The following is a 16,169-nucleotide window of genomic DNA, read 5'->3' as shown; positions in this document are numbered from 1 at the left end:
AAAGAAAACTATATAAACTATATAATCGCACGTCCACTTCCCAATTGCCCGCCGCCGTCAGCCAATCACAGCCCGGTTCGAGGCCCCGCGGGAGCCAATGAGGGCGTGGCCTGCTCGCTGCGGCCGGAGCGGACGTCGGGATAAAAGTTCGAGGAGCCGGAGGAGGGCGAGTTCCGGGCCGATCAGGAGGGCGGAGGGGACCGAGGACACAGACGTGCGTCCAACCGACAGAGAGCATGACCGACGCCGAGGCGCAGAGCGACCCACCATCGGCACCGGTGGATGAGGACAAACCACAGCCGGAGAGGAAAGTCATAGGTGGGTGAAGGGGCGCAGGTGGAGAATTCATCGCTGCCTGGGATGAAGTTCGTCCATCATGTTTGAGTTTAATATTCCGTCACAAGTTTAAGATTCATTTTAAAACCACCTCGACAGGCAACTTTGAGTCAATCACTGATTTAAGCTGTGTTTCGTTTTTAGCAGCAACACGTGTCCTGGTCGATATTTAACAATTTACTGTGAACACCAACATGGAAGCTTTTACCAAATAGTTTAATGTCTAACATGCAAATAAAACATGGAAGCTTCCTATTTTCCGAACTAGTTTAATTTCTAATTTACAAATAAAACATGACTGTCTTGTCTTTGACATTTCCTCCCACATTGAAACCGAACTTCTTTTAATCTTGAACTTGGCTAAACTCCACATTGTGTTTTTGAATCTGTTTTTCACACGTGACCTAAATGTCCTCCTTATCCGCGGCCACGCGCCCCACCGGACGTGCGCGCTCCCCTGTGCAGGTGCAAATGATCAGCTGTCAATTAGATGCGTTCAGGTGTTTTTGTTTTACACGGGAAAATTGAGCAGTGGAGCAGGCGAGACATTGAGGTGTCTTGTCTTTGCTGACCTTTTCGTATAGGTGAGCAATTTGTACCTGTGTTTTTAGTGCCCCCCCTTCGTGACCCAGCTCAGAAGTTGTTTTCAAAGTTTTTTCACTGTTAATGATTGAGGCACAACACTCCAGGTTCTTGCCAGCGCGGCGCCCTTGATGCAAGGGAGATAACGGCAGCTATGTTTTTATGAACGTCTGCATAATCTTACTTAATCGTGTGTTACCTGCTGTTGCAGCCACCCTGGTCCAAGGCACGGTGAAGTGGTTCAATGTACGCAACGGCTACGGCTTCATAAACAGGTAATGTTTCTACGTCAAAGTCTAAATGCATCTTCAAGTTTGAGATGATTAAAAGCTGCAATAGCATTTCAATAGGGTGCAGAACTCTGCCCAACAGTCTCCTTAAATTCAACCTTCCAATTGAACATGCATGTAGATCATCCCCCTGAATACTTGAATTCACCAAGATCAGTGAAGTATTCCCTGGGAAATCCATCAAGCAAATAATTCCTGGATCTGTCCACTGATTCAGAATCCCACCAAAATCCGTCCAATTCCAATCTGTCCAGTAGTTTGTTCTTCATCCTGCTTACGAACGGATAGGGGGCAAAAGGTCTGTGGCGCATTCGATTATCAGTTTTCTTCACGAGCTTTTATTTTTGGCAGGAACGATACCAAAGAAGATGTATTTGTTCATCAGGTAAGATGAGCCAGATTGATATTTGAAAGCTACAAGGATAATATGCCATCTTTGATGCTGAGTCCGTCCCCTCAGACGGCGATCAAGAAGAACAATCCCAGGAAGTTCCTCCGCAGCGTCGGAGACGGCGAGGTCGTGGAGTTCGACGTGATTGAAGCCGCCAAGGTAAGAATCAGTTTCATAATGTGATGTGAGCGTAACAAATTTAAAATGTGTGCTAGTGCTAGAATTTGTCTTTCCTGCCTCTCAGGGCTCAGAAGCGGCCAATGTGACCGGCCCCGGTGGCGTTCCAGTCAAAGGGAGTCGCTACGCGCCCAACAAACGCCGATTCCGTCGACGGTTCTTCCCCCGCAGCCCTGGGCCAGGGGACCCGAGCAAACCAGCTGACAGCCAAGCCCCTGCTGCCAAGGGCGAGGGCGAGGGGTCAGGAGAGAGCGACGGGGTCAAACCACAGCCGCGCCGCCGAAGGCCCTTCAGACCACGGCAAGAGGCACAAGAGGTAAGCTGGAGCAGAGGGATGGGTACTGGGTGATCAAACTGGAGAGATGAGCAGAAATGGATGTTGCTACAGGGTTACAGGAGGGTGGGAACAGACTTTGAGTGCAACCAAGAGCTGTGATGTTTTGTTTTCAGGGCGAGTCTGGAGAGCAAACTAACGGCGTAACAGAAGGTGACCAGCAACCACAACGCCGTTCTAGATTCTGGCGTCCGTACCGCAGGTGACTTTTACGCCACTTCCTGAAATCCTATAAGTTTGGATCACTTCCAAAAACCAGAAGTTGAAATCATTCAATCTTCACTCTTGTGCCGGGGGGGGGGGGAAACAGACCGTTCCGGCCTCGCCCACCTCCCGATCAGGCTGCAGACGGGCAGCAGGCAGCCGGGGAGGACCAGAGCCCTGACAAGAGCCTTGACCTGGACCAGGGTCAGGAGCAGAGCCTGGACCAGGGTCAAGAGCAGGCTGAGCTGAAGCAGACCGAGGCCTCCGTGGGCCCGCAGACTAACGGAGAAGCAGATGAGGGCCAGAAACCACGGCGCCAATCCAGACGCCGCAGGCAAAGGAACTCTGAGTCGTCTGTGTCCAAAGTGAGTGAGAATGTACTGATGCTTCACATTATCTTCAATTATGTGGATGTGTAAGTAATTTCTGGACTTTGACATTCATATCTTTCATACTTAAAAGCCTGGCTAATTAGCTGTTGCTTGCTTGAAACGCATATTTTACAGAATGATGCAGAGAAGTCTGCGTCGGAGCCTGGGACCCCGCCTCCGAACTCCAAACCAGCTGACCTCAAGTCTTCCTCCAAATCCCCAAAGTCTTCCCCGAAGAGCTCTCCCAAACCACCCAGATCACCTGAGGTAAGATCTGGAACTTAAAGATATCGTCTCCATCATGCATTATCACTACTGTTTGCTTTGATTGGACAAATATTTTGAGTGTCCTCTACCTCACAGCAGGCAGTGGACGCACCAGTCCCAGCACCGACAGAATGACCTCACTGAGAGGACAGTCACGTGACCTTTGGCAAGAGGTGCGACTCAGTCTTTGTTTAACGCAGGGAACGTTTTTACCCAAACTCGGGCAATTGATGATTTCAGATTTAATATAATCCTCGTTTCAGGGTTTAAGCTGTCTTGTGTGTTTTAATGTCTTTTTGTTTCTATAGCGTCTTTCTTTCACTCCCTGTGTCTCTGTGAGTTTATTTCCCTTTTTTGTGTGTTTCTTGTAGGTCCTTGTGGGGGGGGTGATGACTGGACCTATTTCAGAACATGTGCACTACTCTCCCCTCCCCTCCCCCACCCTCCAACCCACAATCTTGTTGTCATCCCCTCGGACCCCTTCCTCCTCCTTTCATCTTGTCTTGTCCTGTCTGGTAACTCTATGTTTGGAGAGGGACGGGGTGGGGATCAAATAGGATCCAGGTTGGTGGTGGGTGCATATTTAGAAATTAAAAGTACATCTTTAAAAGAAAGATCTGCTTGGTAGCCAAGTTATTCCGCCCCCCCCTTAAACAATTTTTCTTTGGGCACATCAAGTTGTTGGGAGAACCAGCCTTGAATTTTATTTAACTTAATTTGGTTGAAAAGGGGAAAACCAGGCAGGTGTGAGGGGGGTGGTGCATTATGGGAGTCGGTTTAGTTCCATTACCACCTCAAATCACTTAAAAACCTACTGACTCCCGTCATCGTCCTCAGTTGAGGATATATATATATATTGAAAAAGAAACTTATTTCTTGTGTTTTACTTATTTGTGTGTGCTTTTCTTTGGAGGGGATCATGTGCAATGTCAGTGCTGAAAATAGTAATTAATAAATCATGTTTGCAAATCTCAGGATTCTGTCCTTATTTGGTCACGTTTCACGATCCGATAAGAAACGTCTTTGCACAAACTTCAAGAACAAAGATGTTGAGTCATTAATGGACAACTAGAATGTGTTTTCAGATATATATTATTTACAGCCTTTAGTCACAATATCGATATTCTCTCTGTACAATTCCAGGTCCTCCCGGAACATGTTTCCTCAGAAGGTAGTGATTAAAAGAACAAATGGCACATTTGGTTTCAACAAAAACTCACAAACTTGTCATACAAAACTCATCTACCAGATTATCTTCACAGGCGGCCTTCTTCAGATTGCACGTCTCGCTTCAGTTTACAAAACTAAACACCAGCTAGAGAGTATAAAGAATTAGAACCTCACACCTTTTTCAAAAACTACATCAGTAACCAAACTACACACTGTACACATGAAGTATTAAAATAGACTTTAAAAGTTGTATTTCTACAGGTTGTGCGATGAGTTTGTCATGATCGGAAAAACGATTTGCCTTTAACATAACTGGGAATGTGTCTCACGATTTTAAAAACCCCAGTTTGGCAGTGAAGACTGTTTCTCTACGTTTTCGGGTCACCATGCGCTGCTGGCACTTTACCATATCAGGTTTGTTCTTTACTCACACACTAAGGAAATAAAATGATGTCTGATTTTTCTATTTAAATAAACTAAATTCTAAACCAGGGTGTTGCCTAAATACAAAATACATTAATCCTGCACTTGTAGGATTTAAACCTTGATTCATTCCAGTTTAGTTTCAGACCCTTTAGATTTCTTATCTCTTCCAAAGAGGTTGTTTTCATCTGCGTTTGTTATTTGGCAAGATTATACAAAAACTCCGATATAGGATCAGGAAGAACCCATTCAATCAAATAACAATAACATAGCCAGAGAGTACGTTTTTCAACATCGCTGATGTGTCAGAGAAAAAGTTTTGTATCTAGAAAGGAACATCTCAGACATGTTTAACGGACTAATACTTACGTGCATGTGCAGATCAAAATCTTTAAATGTGGTTTACTGAGGAGTTGTGTTGCCTTCGTCTTTCTCTACACAGCAGAATGTGACCCTCCAGTGGTATCTCATTAACAACCAGACCTTAAGTGTGTTCCCAGCTTTTGTACAACATCGACAAGCTCAACTCCATATATATATATATATATCTGGGATGATTTATAAATAAAGTGCAGGAAATCCTCCCCCTCTCCACTTTCGATTTATCAGTGTTGCAACTAAGTGCATCCCTTTCATCGCACTGGCAGTCGATGCCTCAACAGTCCAGACACCTTCTCCACATGTGCATCTTACCTGGTACCACCAAATTCAGAACACCCACACTGTCACACACCCTCAACACTTCTATGGCATCACAATCTGAATATGGACAAAACGATAGACCTCGATATACATGTCAGAAAATAAATTGTTTGGAGTCAGGCCCATAGACGCGGCTCATCCCAAACTGTCCTCAGTCCCATCCCAGCTCCGTCTCCTGTCCAGCCCTCTAGTTGATGCTTTCATCGCCCAAGTAGTCCAGCTCGGTGGGCTTGTCACTGTCCAGAACCATGTCCATCATTCCTCCCGCTGAGTGCTGGTGGAAGCTCGCCGAGATCTGGTCGAAGGTCTTTCCCTGCGTCTCCGGCACCCGGAAGAATGTGAAGATGAGGAAGAAGAGGAGGAGTGCTGCGAAGATCAGGAAGACGTATGGCCCACAAAGATCCTGCGGAGGACGTCCAGGTTAGACAACATTCAAAAGGACGATGGAGGAAAAATGTTGGAGCTGCTGCAGTGGGATACTCACGGCGACATACTGGAAGCACATGCCGACGATGAAGTTGGCCGTCCAGTTGGAGCAGCCGGCCACCGCCATGGCAGCCGGCCTCGGCCCCTGAGAGAACAACTCGGCCACGAAGAACCAGGGGATCGGACCCGGACCCACCTCGAAGAAGGCCACGAAGCCGAAGATTGCCAGCATGCTGACGTAGCTCATCCAGGGAACACTCTCCTGTCAGGCGGAGGAAGACAGTGGTTCAGATCAGGGCCGGGTCTAGACAGGCATGTATGAGGGGGCAGCCACAAATCTTGAGGGGGCATTGTGCCTAACCCTAACCCTAACCCTATTTAGTTTGAGGGGGCACAACATTTATTTGAGGGGGCCAGGCCCCCTCTTGCCCCTGCCTAGACCCGGCCCTGGTTCAGATAAGGTTTAGTGGAGATGTATCCAGTGTGTTTGCATCGTTGGGAGACTGACCAGTAAAGCGAGAGCCGTGGTCATGATGATGGCACAGACGCACATCCCTCCCAGTCCGAGCATGTGGAGCGTCCGTCGACCCGTCCTCTCGACCAGGAAGAGCTGTGGGTGAAAGAAAAAAATGGACAAATTAACATTTTGATCTATTTTGGATGATTTGAGGAGAAGATGCATGTTTGTGACAAATTGAACAATAATCCATCCAATAGTTGTTGAGACTTGTTAATCTGGATCTGCCATTTCCATCCCAGGAGCCCTGTGGCTTAAAGAAACATCACTTGACCCATTGAATGACTTTGAAACCTCTTGACTTGCCAAACCAAACCAGACGTGATGAATGAAAATGGCGGCCTGCCTCCTCTGTTATCTTATTTGCGGCTAAGGTGTGTTGGTGCGATTACTCACTGAGACCACAGTGAAGGCACAGTTCACCACACCAGCTCCTATAGTGGCGTAGACTGGACTCTGGACTCCTGCCTTCATGAATATACTGGTGGAGTAGTAGAAAATCTGCAGGAGGGGGTGAACACAACCAGGTTGAGTCAATGTTACCCTGAACTTTAAAGCCTGAAGGATGCCGGGTGTATCCACTCACCGCGTTGACCCCCGACAGCTGCTGGGAGAGCTGCAGCATCATGGAGATGATGATGGGCTGGCGGTAGAGGGGCGAGCGAAAGAGCTCCATGATGGACACCTTCCTCTCCATGTCCATCCTCCTCTTCTCCTCCTTCATCTCGGCCAGCATGTCGCCCACGTCCTGCCGGCCCGTCAACCTCCTCAGGCCTGAAGGAGTGAGCGGGGAGAAGAAGAGTGCATGTTTTAGTGACGGGGCATTTTGAAGGCCAATTTAGGATCTTATATGGACAAATACTAGAATCTCTTTGTACAGACAGCAAGGTATTGTACCATAAGTCCATAACGTTTCAGGCCCTGACCCCAAAAACAGCTCCAGAGACGTTGGACCCCATTTTCCCAGAGGATATTAATTTTAGTTACTTTGCAAAAACTTCCCTTAGAACCTAAATCAAGAGTTTTGAGTGCTGCTCCGCTCACCTCTCTTGGCCTGATGCTCCTGGCACCGGACGATGTAGAGGAAGCGGGGGCTCTCTGGGCAGAAGGGAAGAAGAGCCATCTGCAGAACAGTCGGCACCACAGTTAAACCCAGGAGAACAGGCCACAGGTGCTCACCACCCAGTAAGGACTGCAGGCCGAGAACCTGCACGGGAAGAGGAGCCAGATGACATGAGATTTAAAAGATTCCGCAAAGTATCTCAACATGAAACACTGACATAGGAACACAAGACATCAAGGGACATAAAGTTTGTCCGTCCACATCGCCGTGTGGGGTCGTACCTGTGCAATGAGAATACCAGTGACTATAGCCAGTTGGTGCAGCGTGCCCAGTGCTCCTCTCAGGCTCGTTGGAGCGATTTCACCCACGTACATCGGCGTCAGCCCTGATGCCAAACCTGCAGAGAGGAAAAGATGGACAGCATTGTAGAGTGTGTATCAGGCATGAGGGAGACGACAAATAAAAAACACATCGCAGCAGCAGGCCTGCTCACCACAGTATGCCCCGATGACGAAGCGCCCGAGGATCATCATCTCAAAGGAGCGACAGAGCTTGGACAGCCCCATCAGACTTCCCCCGATGAAGGCAAACAGGTTGTTTATGAGCATGGCTTTCCTCCTGGAAAAAAACAAACAAACGATTATTGCCATTTAACAATATAACATGATATTTACAGACTGGAGCTGCTCCTTCCAGATTTATCCCCCAAAAAGTAAAATATATCCAACACTTATATAAGTTTTTCAGCATTAAGATTATGACAGAAGCTTGGAATAATTTATATTTAAGAATAACATTTATTTCACTGCTGAATAAGTGAATGAAATTGACTCTGGATACAATTGCTGTGTTTGTTTACCTCTTCTCAAAGTTACTGGGAACCACACATGGAAAACTGGTCGTTAATTTGGCCTCCAGGGGGCAGTGTTGCACTAAAACACTGGAGTCACTCGATGTTAGACGGAAATGACTCTTTTCTGATAAGTGGATAAGTGGTAACTAAGCACCCAGAAGGGTTCACTTGAATAAAGCACTTGCCGTTTTTGTAGATATTTTAAGACCATCATAATAAGTCGTGACAATTGTTTTAACCATTGTCCTGCACAACTTTGCAGGACAATGGTTAAAACAATTGTTAATCTTAAGATTGCCCCAAAACATACATACATATAATAATAATATTAGTCTAATATAGTTTTGTTAAAAATTGGACAATAACTGACATCTAGTTGTGATGCAATACCTACATGTAAATGACTAGATACAGATTTTTATTTGGATTTGCATCAAATATTAGTCCCCCTGATTTTGTTCACTTCAGGATCCATGAAGTATTTTCTGAGAAATCAAGGAAAATGTTGAAAAATGGCCTCTCTCACTACGTTAAAGATGGAGAAAACAAATCTGCCCACTGATCCAGATCCGCAGCAACATTTAACATGTTCCTACCCTCCACAAAACGTCATGGATTTCGAACCCCGGGTCCTGAGAAGACACATAAAATGTGTCTTTCAGAGGGATTTACCAGAGGATCTGGAGCTCGGAGCTCGGAGATGGAGACTTAGAGTTGAGGCCCTGACACGAAAGGCCTGGTCAACCTCAGTGTGGAAGGGTGAGCAAGGCCAGGCTGGTGGTTGGGTGACCTCCATGTTCACTTGAGATGCATCAAAATCCCTTTGACCCCAGAGGTCACACCGCAGCTCCAACGTTTTCTCTCAGGGAGATGCACCCTGAATGCCCCCACCAGCCCCCCTCTCACCTACTCCTCCTGACACAGTGCTGCCAGCTCTGGGGAGATCTCCTTTCAGTCAGTGGAAGATGTGGTCTCCAGTTCGAATCCCAGCTCAGGTTACAGTGGGAAACTGGGCCGACGAGGAGCGTCCAGGTCAGAGTTTCCCCTGAATGACTGAAAATGGATGTTTGGATCCATCTTGGATTCCACACAGCGGTGAAAGGGAGATACTCATGTGTGAGCCACTGGGGTATTTACTACTTTATTATTACTTAAATTTGCATTTGGTTCAGGATCTAATGAATTGTGGTTTCATAAGGGAACTGCTGGGCCATTCTGTGTTCATCTGGACCTCCTCTCATTGCATTCACAGTAGATTTATGCGATATGACAGAGTGTCAAGCTTTTAGATTTTTACTTTCATGCATTTGCAAGAAAACCACACAGAAATCTTCAAACTTCAACTTCAAGTAGCGAGTTTCTGTTTCCCCTACCTGCCCAGCCACTCCGAGACAAAGCCCACGCAGAAGGAGGACAACATGCCCCCGATGGAGAAGATGGCCACAGACAGGGACCAGAGGGAGGTGAGGGTCCCCGTGGGGATGGGCTCTCCATACCGGTGAATCCATGTCGCGTTGTACTCCTCCTCAATGATCTGCAGGGGGGGGGAAGAACTTAGAAACTTCGAAATCTGCATTTGTTAAAAGCTGAGGATGTTTTATTGTCAGTAAATTATATGTTATATATTAATCATTAAGTTTTTAAACCCAACTCAATTTTTCTTGTGTCATGAATAATGTGTCCTGGATGGGACCTGCAGCCTGATCTGTGGCCGACGGCATTTTACTGGTGTGTTAATGGTGCCACATGAACAAGAGCTACAGTCCAATACACGATGACCAGTAAGAGAATGCAACACACACACACGCACACACACACACACACACACGTTAAGATACAGCAGCCGCTCGTCTTCTATTCTGGTGTGTGTGTGTGTCTGTGTGTGTGTGTGTGTGTCTCTGGAACTGTGTCAGCTGAATCCAGTTCGCAGCTGAGGGTCAAGGTAAAACAGCTTTACGAGCAGATGCCCGAGCACCAGCACGCGGCGCATCGGAAACATCTCACCTGACTTGACTTGAGGACACTCGTCATCTCACTGAACGACAGCGGCGTGTGTGTGTGGGGGGGGGGGGGTGTGACAGCGAGCTAACAGCTAGCAGGCTCTATTCTGCCAAGAGGCTGTGTAGCAGGTTCATGGAGGAAACAAACACTGGCTGAAAAGACACATGGGGTTTTTGACTTTGTTTGGGGAAAGATGAGTTAAACACTGTAAAGAGGATAATTGACAAGTTGTGGAACATCTGCTGTAACTTCCTAAAGTATAATATATTGAAATAGATGGTCGCTGATCGCTACAAGTGGCTGAAATCATTATAGTTTATCTAATTTTATTTAGATTACTTTACTTATTCATTTAAGTACAATGATCAGGTTTGTAGTCTGATAATTATCACAGTTGCATTAACAATATATCCCTATTCCACATTTGCATACGTAAATATTTGATATATGTATACCTATACCATATAACCATATAATTATTGTGATATGCTGATGATTTGTGGTAGAACTTCTATTATTACTGTTATTGTAAGTACTACAATAAGTACTACAATTAATTATTGTATATTCTACATATTTTTACCTTATTTTACTTATACGCAATTATTCAATAAAGATATTGGTTCAAACAAAACAAAACTGTGTCTATACTGCTGGTGTTGTTTGTGTGGAGATGTCTCAAACTAAAATTATTCACAGACATTTATATTAAAGGTCCTGATTATAAAGAGCCGGCTGCTGCATGCACCATAATCATAAATCACACTCTCACAACATTTCTCACATGTTGTCCTCAAACGCTCCTTCCTACTACAGATGCATAGAGAGCAACAGGGTGATGGACAAAAACAAAACCACCTAAGACGTTGTTCCACAAGAACCAGACAGAGACTTGTCCCATCTCTGTTTGTTGTGTTGACACAATGAAGGGACCCCGCCTCTCTCTCTCTCTCTCTCTCTCTCTCTCTCTCTCTCTCTCTCTCTGTCCCTCTATCACATTCAATCTTTGTATTTACAGTCTCTCCCTTGATCCAATTCCCTTGCACCTCGAGGCAGCTCGGCGTCATGTTGTGACATCAAACACGTCCCCTTGTAACATCAGGGAATATTTGAGAAACAGCTGAGTTGACGTCTGGTTAAATGCCACCGTGTTAGCCACCCAGCATGCACCAGCGCCTCTATAAACACCAGCTCTTTTCCCCGAATCCAGACTGGTTCTTGCGTGGAATTTTTACTTCCAGGAAGAAGGAGGTGTTTTCACCCGTGTCCGTTTGCTTGTTGGTGGTTTGTGTGTTTGTTAGCGGGATTACGCAAAGACTGCTGGTTTGAATTGTCATGCAACTTGGTGGAAGGATGTGTTGTGGATCAGGGAAGAACCCATTAGGTTGTAGATCTAAATCATGGGTCGGATTTCCTTCACTTTCTTTGAACAATTTCATTGATTCCTCAGGGAATAATTCATGGATCTTTAAGAAAAACAGTACCTGGCATGTTGAGAGGGTTTATGTCCATTTGCAATTTGGTGCAGATCCAAATAAAAGTTCAGATCTTATGCATTAACATGTTATATGTGCCCAATGCCACGGGATATCCGCTCTACCGAGGATCCCTCTAGTCCTGGGATATCCTTTCAGATACCCTCCCAGTGATCAGTGCTCAGCTCTTTACCTTCTGTGGTGCATTGATGACGCCGATGTTGTATCCGAACTCCAGAGATCCCAGAACGGCAGTGAAGACTGAGAGAGCAAGGGTTCCAGTCACTGCCTGCACGGGAAACACACACACAAACACACACACTTGAACAAAAATACATAAAACTATCAAATACATAAACCTTTACTGTTATAAACTCTATTATTTCCATCCCGGTGAGTAATGCTGGGAGCTTTTCTTGTCACACCAACAGAGGTTAAACACACATGCACATGGCCCCGCTCAGCCAACATCAACTATATATAACTGTGATCGTGATGCGGAACAATCTCTCTAGTGCTGCTCAAGACCTCACGGGCCACTTTACTGAACGTTAGCTTCCCTCCACTTTCCCATCAGGCCTCATGGCACCTGTCTTCAAGGTGACAGATGAGACGACCTTGGGGAGATGAGGACTTCCCCTTCCAGAAGAGTGAGTTTGAATACTCTCAAAGAGCTTTTCATGTCATAACGGGCGGATAAGATGACCCAGAGGATAGCTGCTACGCTAGGAGAATGATTTTCATAGCTGATTTGGGGGTTTTATCAGCTTTTGGAGGATGTAAGGAGGCAGCCGGACAAACAACACCAATTTAAATCCATCATAGTGGTGATAAGGCTTCCTGAAAAGCTGATATTTTAGTAGCGTGACTCAACACCAACAATATGGTGTGACTAAGAGCAAAGTCTGGGTCTTGGTTCTGGTTAGAATAATGTTTTTAATGGAGGAAAAAGCAGTTCACACACTTGGCTAATGTTTATTATTCAATAAAGTAAAATAATAAGTCTATTATCTATTTACCATTCATTTCTGTTCTATTCAATGGATCACGGAGGTGTAGCATTCGTCTGCAACACTTTTGTCTTTTGTCTTGACCTTGCTGTGTTGAGTCTGCAGATAAGCGCTCTTTAGTATCCACGGACCAAAACAAAGGGGTGTGTGTTTGCTTGTGTGCATGTGTCCTTGCAGAAAAGGTAACGCGTTCAGAAGCGGCCATGTTCTGCTCTATGCCACGGTGATTCGTCTCAGCTGAATTTGCAGTCACTTATTTACTTTTCACTTATCGTGGGATCAATCTGCCCCTGTACTTTTCAAGCTTGGACTTCCAGCAATTTCCACACAAATTCAAAGCTGCCACAGATCGTCTGGTACTAAGATATAATACTTTCTTTATGTTATAGTTAAGTCAACACTTCTGAGCATCACACAGACACTGTTTCACTGCCATCACAGATCCAATCCATGTTGATTTATGCTTTAGGAGAGATTAAACTGTCCATTGGAGGAATCTAACATTCAAAACCAACATTTTCACCCATCTGGCCGAGCAATGGTTTCTCAAAGAGAGCTGGAGGGAGCACACAACACAGGCACTGTTGATGAGGGCTGTGAAAACCTCTGTGGCCTTTCAAACCACAACACTGAGCTCTGGGCCTGTAAACTGAGATATTTGCCTCGTCAAGGTCAAGCTCAGAACTAAGTAAGGAACAAAGCCCATTTAAACCTGAGCTGATGATAGTTTTTCTCCCTGCCATTACTGACTGACCCACAAGTTTCTGTAAAAACCAACATATATTATAGATTAATCGCCCATTGGCCATTGTTTTCTATATGTTCTTCTTATTTAACATGAAGCTATAGGAGAAATAAGAAAGATGTAGGTCAATCAATTGTATTTTATATCATTTTTATATCATTTTATTATTGTTAGATTAGACTTTGCTTATTTCTTGCGTTGCAAAATGCAGTGTTTCTGTAGGACAGCGATTACCCCGTGCGTAAAAGCTCTCCAAACTAAAATTACGCACGGAGTAAACCCGTTTTTAGCACACCAACAGGATTAATCACGTCGCCCTTTTGGGGAGGAAAGAAGCCTTCACAAAATAGAAACTGTTAAGAAACCTCAGTGGAAAATATTACCTCCCCTCCGAGTTGCTGAAACCCGGCCGGCATGACTTTGGCAGCTCCGGACACCCACTGGCAGTCGGTGACAGGTGCGTCTCGTGCCAAATGGAGACGCGTGAAACTCCCTCAAAAGGACAACAAGCCGCAACTCAGCCCTTGAGCCCCTTTTGTGCCAAAAAAACGAATGGAAACTTAAATCCAAAAAGGGAAGATCGCGGAGACCGACCCGGTGCGTCCTGTCCTGCACAGTGTTCTCAGTACTTTGAGGTTTGCGTTGCGTCCGTGCAGCTGGGAGAGCCGAAAACCCGCACACCCGCGTGCACACCTCTCTCCAAAAGGGTGGGAGGGGAATGGAGAGGTAGGAGTGAGGCTGTTGGATCTTGAGGTCCGAGGAGAGAACGGAGGGACGAGCTCGTGACCTTAACGACCATTGGCTGAAGATGAGAGGGGAGCGAGCATGTGCGCAGGAAGAAGCTACAGGAGGACACATGATGGGACCTTACAGACAGGGGGGGGCGGGGGGGCTGGCTTTTCTTGTGAAGTGTCATGGTTGTGATTACATTATAAGATTCCTGTTGGATTCAGCAATCCTTTATCCATAGCTGGAGGTTCGCCTCGGGCCAAATTTGGTGTCAGGGCCCAGTTTTCCCGAGCGGTGTTACATATTGTGGACTCTCCTTTAGACTTATAAACTCCAGTGTGGATGCACAAGTGAGGCAGCAAGCAAAACTCAAAATAACCTCTAATGAAGCTAATCGACTAAGTGCACATGTCCCCCAACAGTCCCCTTATAGAACCACACATATATTCACTAGATCTGGGGGTTTTAATTGGAGGTGCTGCAAAACATAACCTCCAGGTAATTATTGAAGGTAAGATATGGAAGCTACATGACTGCACAGGTGCCGGACCTCAGGCGAACCCATGTCAGAGTCAGACATGAGAGCAGCTATGACTCAACATGTGTCATGCAGCAAAGAGGGGGCTCGTCTTTGACGCCCCCGGTCGCCATTGTCTGCCTTCCCAACAACCATAAATCCCTTTCTATTTCAGATCACATGCCAAAGAGGTCAAACACCACACGCTCACCCTGCTCCACAAACTCTCCCCCTCCCAGCTCTCCCACACAACAAAGCCCCGGGCCCCCCATCCAGCGGGCGACAGCTGGGACCCCAAATTTGGGCTCGGCCACCTGAGTTAGCAGAGCGGGTGTGGTTTGTGGATGAGGGTGACGGGTGCGTTCTAGAATCCGCCAGAGAGCTCAGTGGAAAAAGATCTGCTGTTCGTCTCTCAAAAAAAAGACACAGCCCTCACAGACACACAACCCCCCCCCCCCCCCCCCCCCCCCATGCCACTCTGTCTCTGCCTTTTCCCTCCGCTGCCCTCATACGCACATTGAGAGCGAGTGGGGGGGTGAGGTGGGAACTTGACACCCATCATGTGAAGCCAGGGGCCCCACACACGCACAACTGTGTGTGACTCTGACTAAAAGTAGAGACACTTTACACCCTCCGAACACTGGCGCAGGGTCCCCACCAGCATAGTTTAATGGTTCACACAACCAGGGACACACAGAGGTACTATTACATTTCCAAAAAGTATCACATGTATTCATAGAGCGGGAGCCAAGAATTATGAAAGAACTGCAAGTACAGACTTGGAGAAGGTACAAATATCATCGCACTCACAGGCTTGGAGAATATCTTGAACTTTGCCAAAATGTCACCAGTGTTGTCCCCAAACTGCATATTTAGTGTTATCTGAAACACACACACACACACAAACACACACCATACACACACACAGACTCACACTCTCTCACTCTCACACACCATGTGCCAGCCTGCCATGTGACTGCCCAAATGATGTAGCAAAGGCGCCTGTGTAAATACTGGCCCTCCTTGTCATGACCTATGTGTGTGCGTGTGCGTGTGCGTGTTTGTGTGTGTGTGTTTGGTGAGGTCAGCCGGTTTAAAATCATGCTAGAGTAAATTGAGTGGTGTGACGGGCGGCAGGTGTTGCGCTGTGACGGTCAGAGTCAGCGTGTGACCGGCTGCAATACCTCACGAGGTCATTTGTTAACTGTGAGAAGAAGAAAAAATCACCGTTTAAACAAACACAAAGTTTTGTGGTAATTTATTCAGCAGGTTTTATGTAATCCTGCTAATAGACAAAGAAACGCAGATGAAAATCTAATCTCCTAGGTGGTAGTAATGTAGATCATCACACACACACACACACACACACACACACACACACACACACACACACACACACACACACACACACACACACACACGCACACACACACGTCCAGCCCCTTTTCATATGACCTGCCAATGCGTTGTTACATGCACACGACAGGAAAAATATTCAAATTGATTTGGCATCGAATTTATGAACCTTCTCCACCAGCATTTGGGAAAATTCTTATTCATGCTGCATGTGATTTCCCCCCCCCCCC

The 16,169-nt window shown here is 46.2% G+C and overlaps 2 protein-coding genes across 3 annotated transcripts; one reads left to right on the top strand and one right to left on the bottom strand.

The window, feature by feature from the left end:
* The first annotated feature begins 171 nt into the window (after positions 1 to 171).
* On the top strand, positions 172 to 3,921 carry LOC128430268 (Y-box-binding protein 2-A). Its single transcript, XM_053416300.1, has 10 exons — positions 172 to 318; positions 1,130 to 1,193; positions 1,560 to 1,593; positions 1,669 to 1,758; positions 1,844 to 2,092; positions 2,227 to 2,312; positions 2,421 to 2,679; positions 2,821 to 2,952; positions 3,049 to 3,125; positions 3,324 to 3,921. Exons 1-9 carry the CDS (start codon positions 237 to 239, stop codon positions 3,085 to 3,087), a joined length of 1,035 nt encoding a protein of 344 aa, XP_053272275.1. The 5' UTR covers positions 172 to 236; the 3' UTR covers positions 3,088 to 3,125; positions 3,324 to 3,921.
* Positions 3,922 to 4,026: 105 nt separating this feature from the next.
* Positions 4,027 to 15,535, bottom strand: LOC128429802 (solute carrier family 2, facilitated glucose transporter member 4). 2 transcript variants are annotated; one of them, XM_053415607.1, is made up of 11 exons: positions 15,394 to 15,535; positions 11,776 to 11,871; positions 9,480 to 9,640; positions 7,747 to 7,871; positions 7,535 to 7,650; positions 7,235 to 7,397; positions 6,777 to 6,964; positions 6,587 to 6,691; positions 6,182 to 6,283; positions 5,732 to 5,935; positions 4,027 to 5,650 (listed from the first exon to the last, which is right to left on the bottom strand). In XM_053415607.1, exons 1-11 carry the CDS (start codon positions 15,451 to 15,453, stop codon positions 5,435 to 5,437), a joined length of 1,536 nt encoding a protein of 511 aa, XP_053271582.1. In that variant the 5' UTR covers positions 15,454 to 15,535; the 3' UTR covers positions 4,027 to 5,434. The 2 variants fall into 2 exon arrangements, with proteins under 2 accessions (XP_053271582.1, XP_053271583.1); XM_053415608.1 differs by lacking the exon at positions 15,394 to 15,535 and adding an exon at positions 13,721 to 14,128.
* Positions 15,536 to 16,169: the final 634 nt, after the last annotated feature.

The sequence above is a fragment of the Pleuronectes platessa genome, chromosome 23, assembly GCF_947347685.1.
Source record: "Pleuronectes platessa chromosome 23, fPlePla1.1, whole genome shotgun sequence".
NCBI classification, from domain to species: Eukaryota; Metazoa; Chordata; class Actinopteri; order Pleuronectiformes; family Pleuronectidae; genus Pleuronectes; species Pleuronectes platessa.
The sequence above is the reverse complement of the archived record's forward strand: the minus strand, read 5'-3'. Positions and strand labels throughout refer to the sequence as shown.

Bases quoted from the DNA above. Each gene is read 5' to 3' on its own strand.
- LOC128429802 (XM_053415607.1), bottom strand. From the start codon at position 15,453: ATGCAGTTTGGGGACAACACTGGTGACATTTTGGCAAAGTTCAAGATA. The intron at 11,872-15,393 runs GTGAGTGCGATG...TTTCCCGTGCAG, and splicing joins TCAAGATATTCTCCAAGCCT to GCAGTGACTGGAACCCTTGC. The intron at 6,692-6,776 runs GTGAGTGGATAC...CCCCTCCTGCAG, and splicing joins AGCTGTCGGGGGTCAACGCG to ATTTTCTACTACTCCACCAG.
- LOC128430268 (XM_053416300.1), top strand. From the start codon at position 237: ATGACCGACGCCGAGGCGCAGAGCGACCCACCATCGGCACCGGTGGAT. The intron at 1,194-1,559 runs GTAATGTTTCTA...TATTTTTGGCAG, and splicing joins GGCTACGGCTTCATAAACAG to GAACGATACCAAAGAAGATG. The intron at 2,680-2,820 runs GTGAGTGAGAAT...CATATTTTACAG, and splicing joins CTGAGTCGTCTGTGTCCAAA to AATGATGCAGAGAAGTCTGC.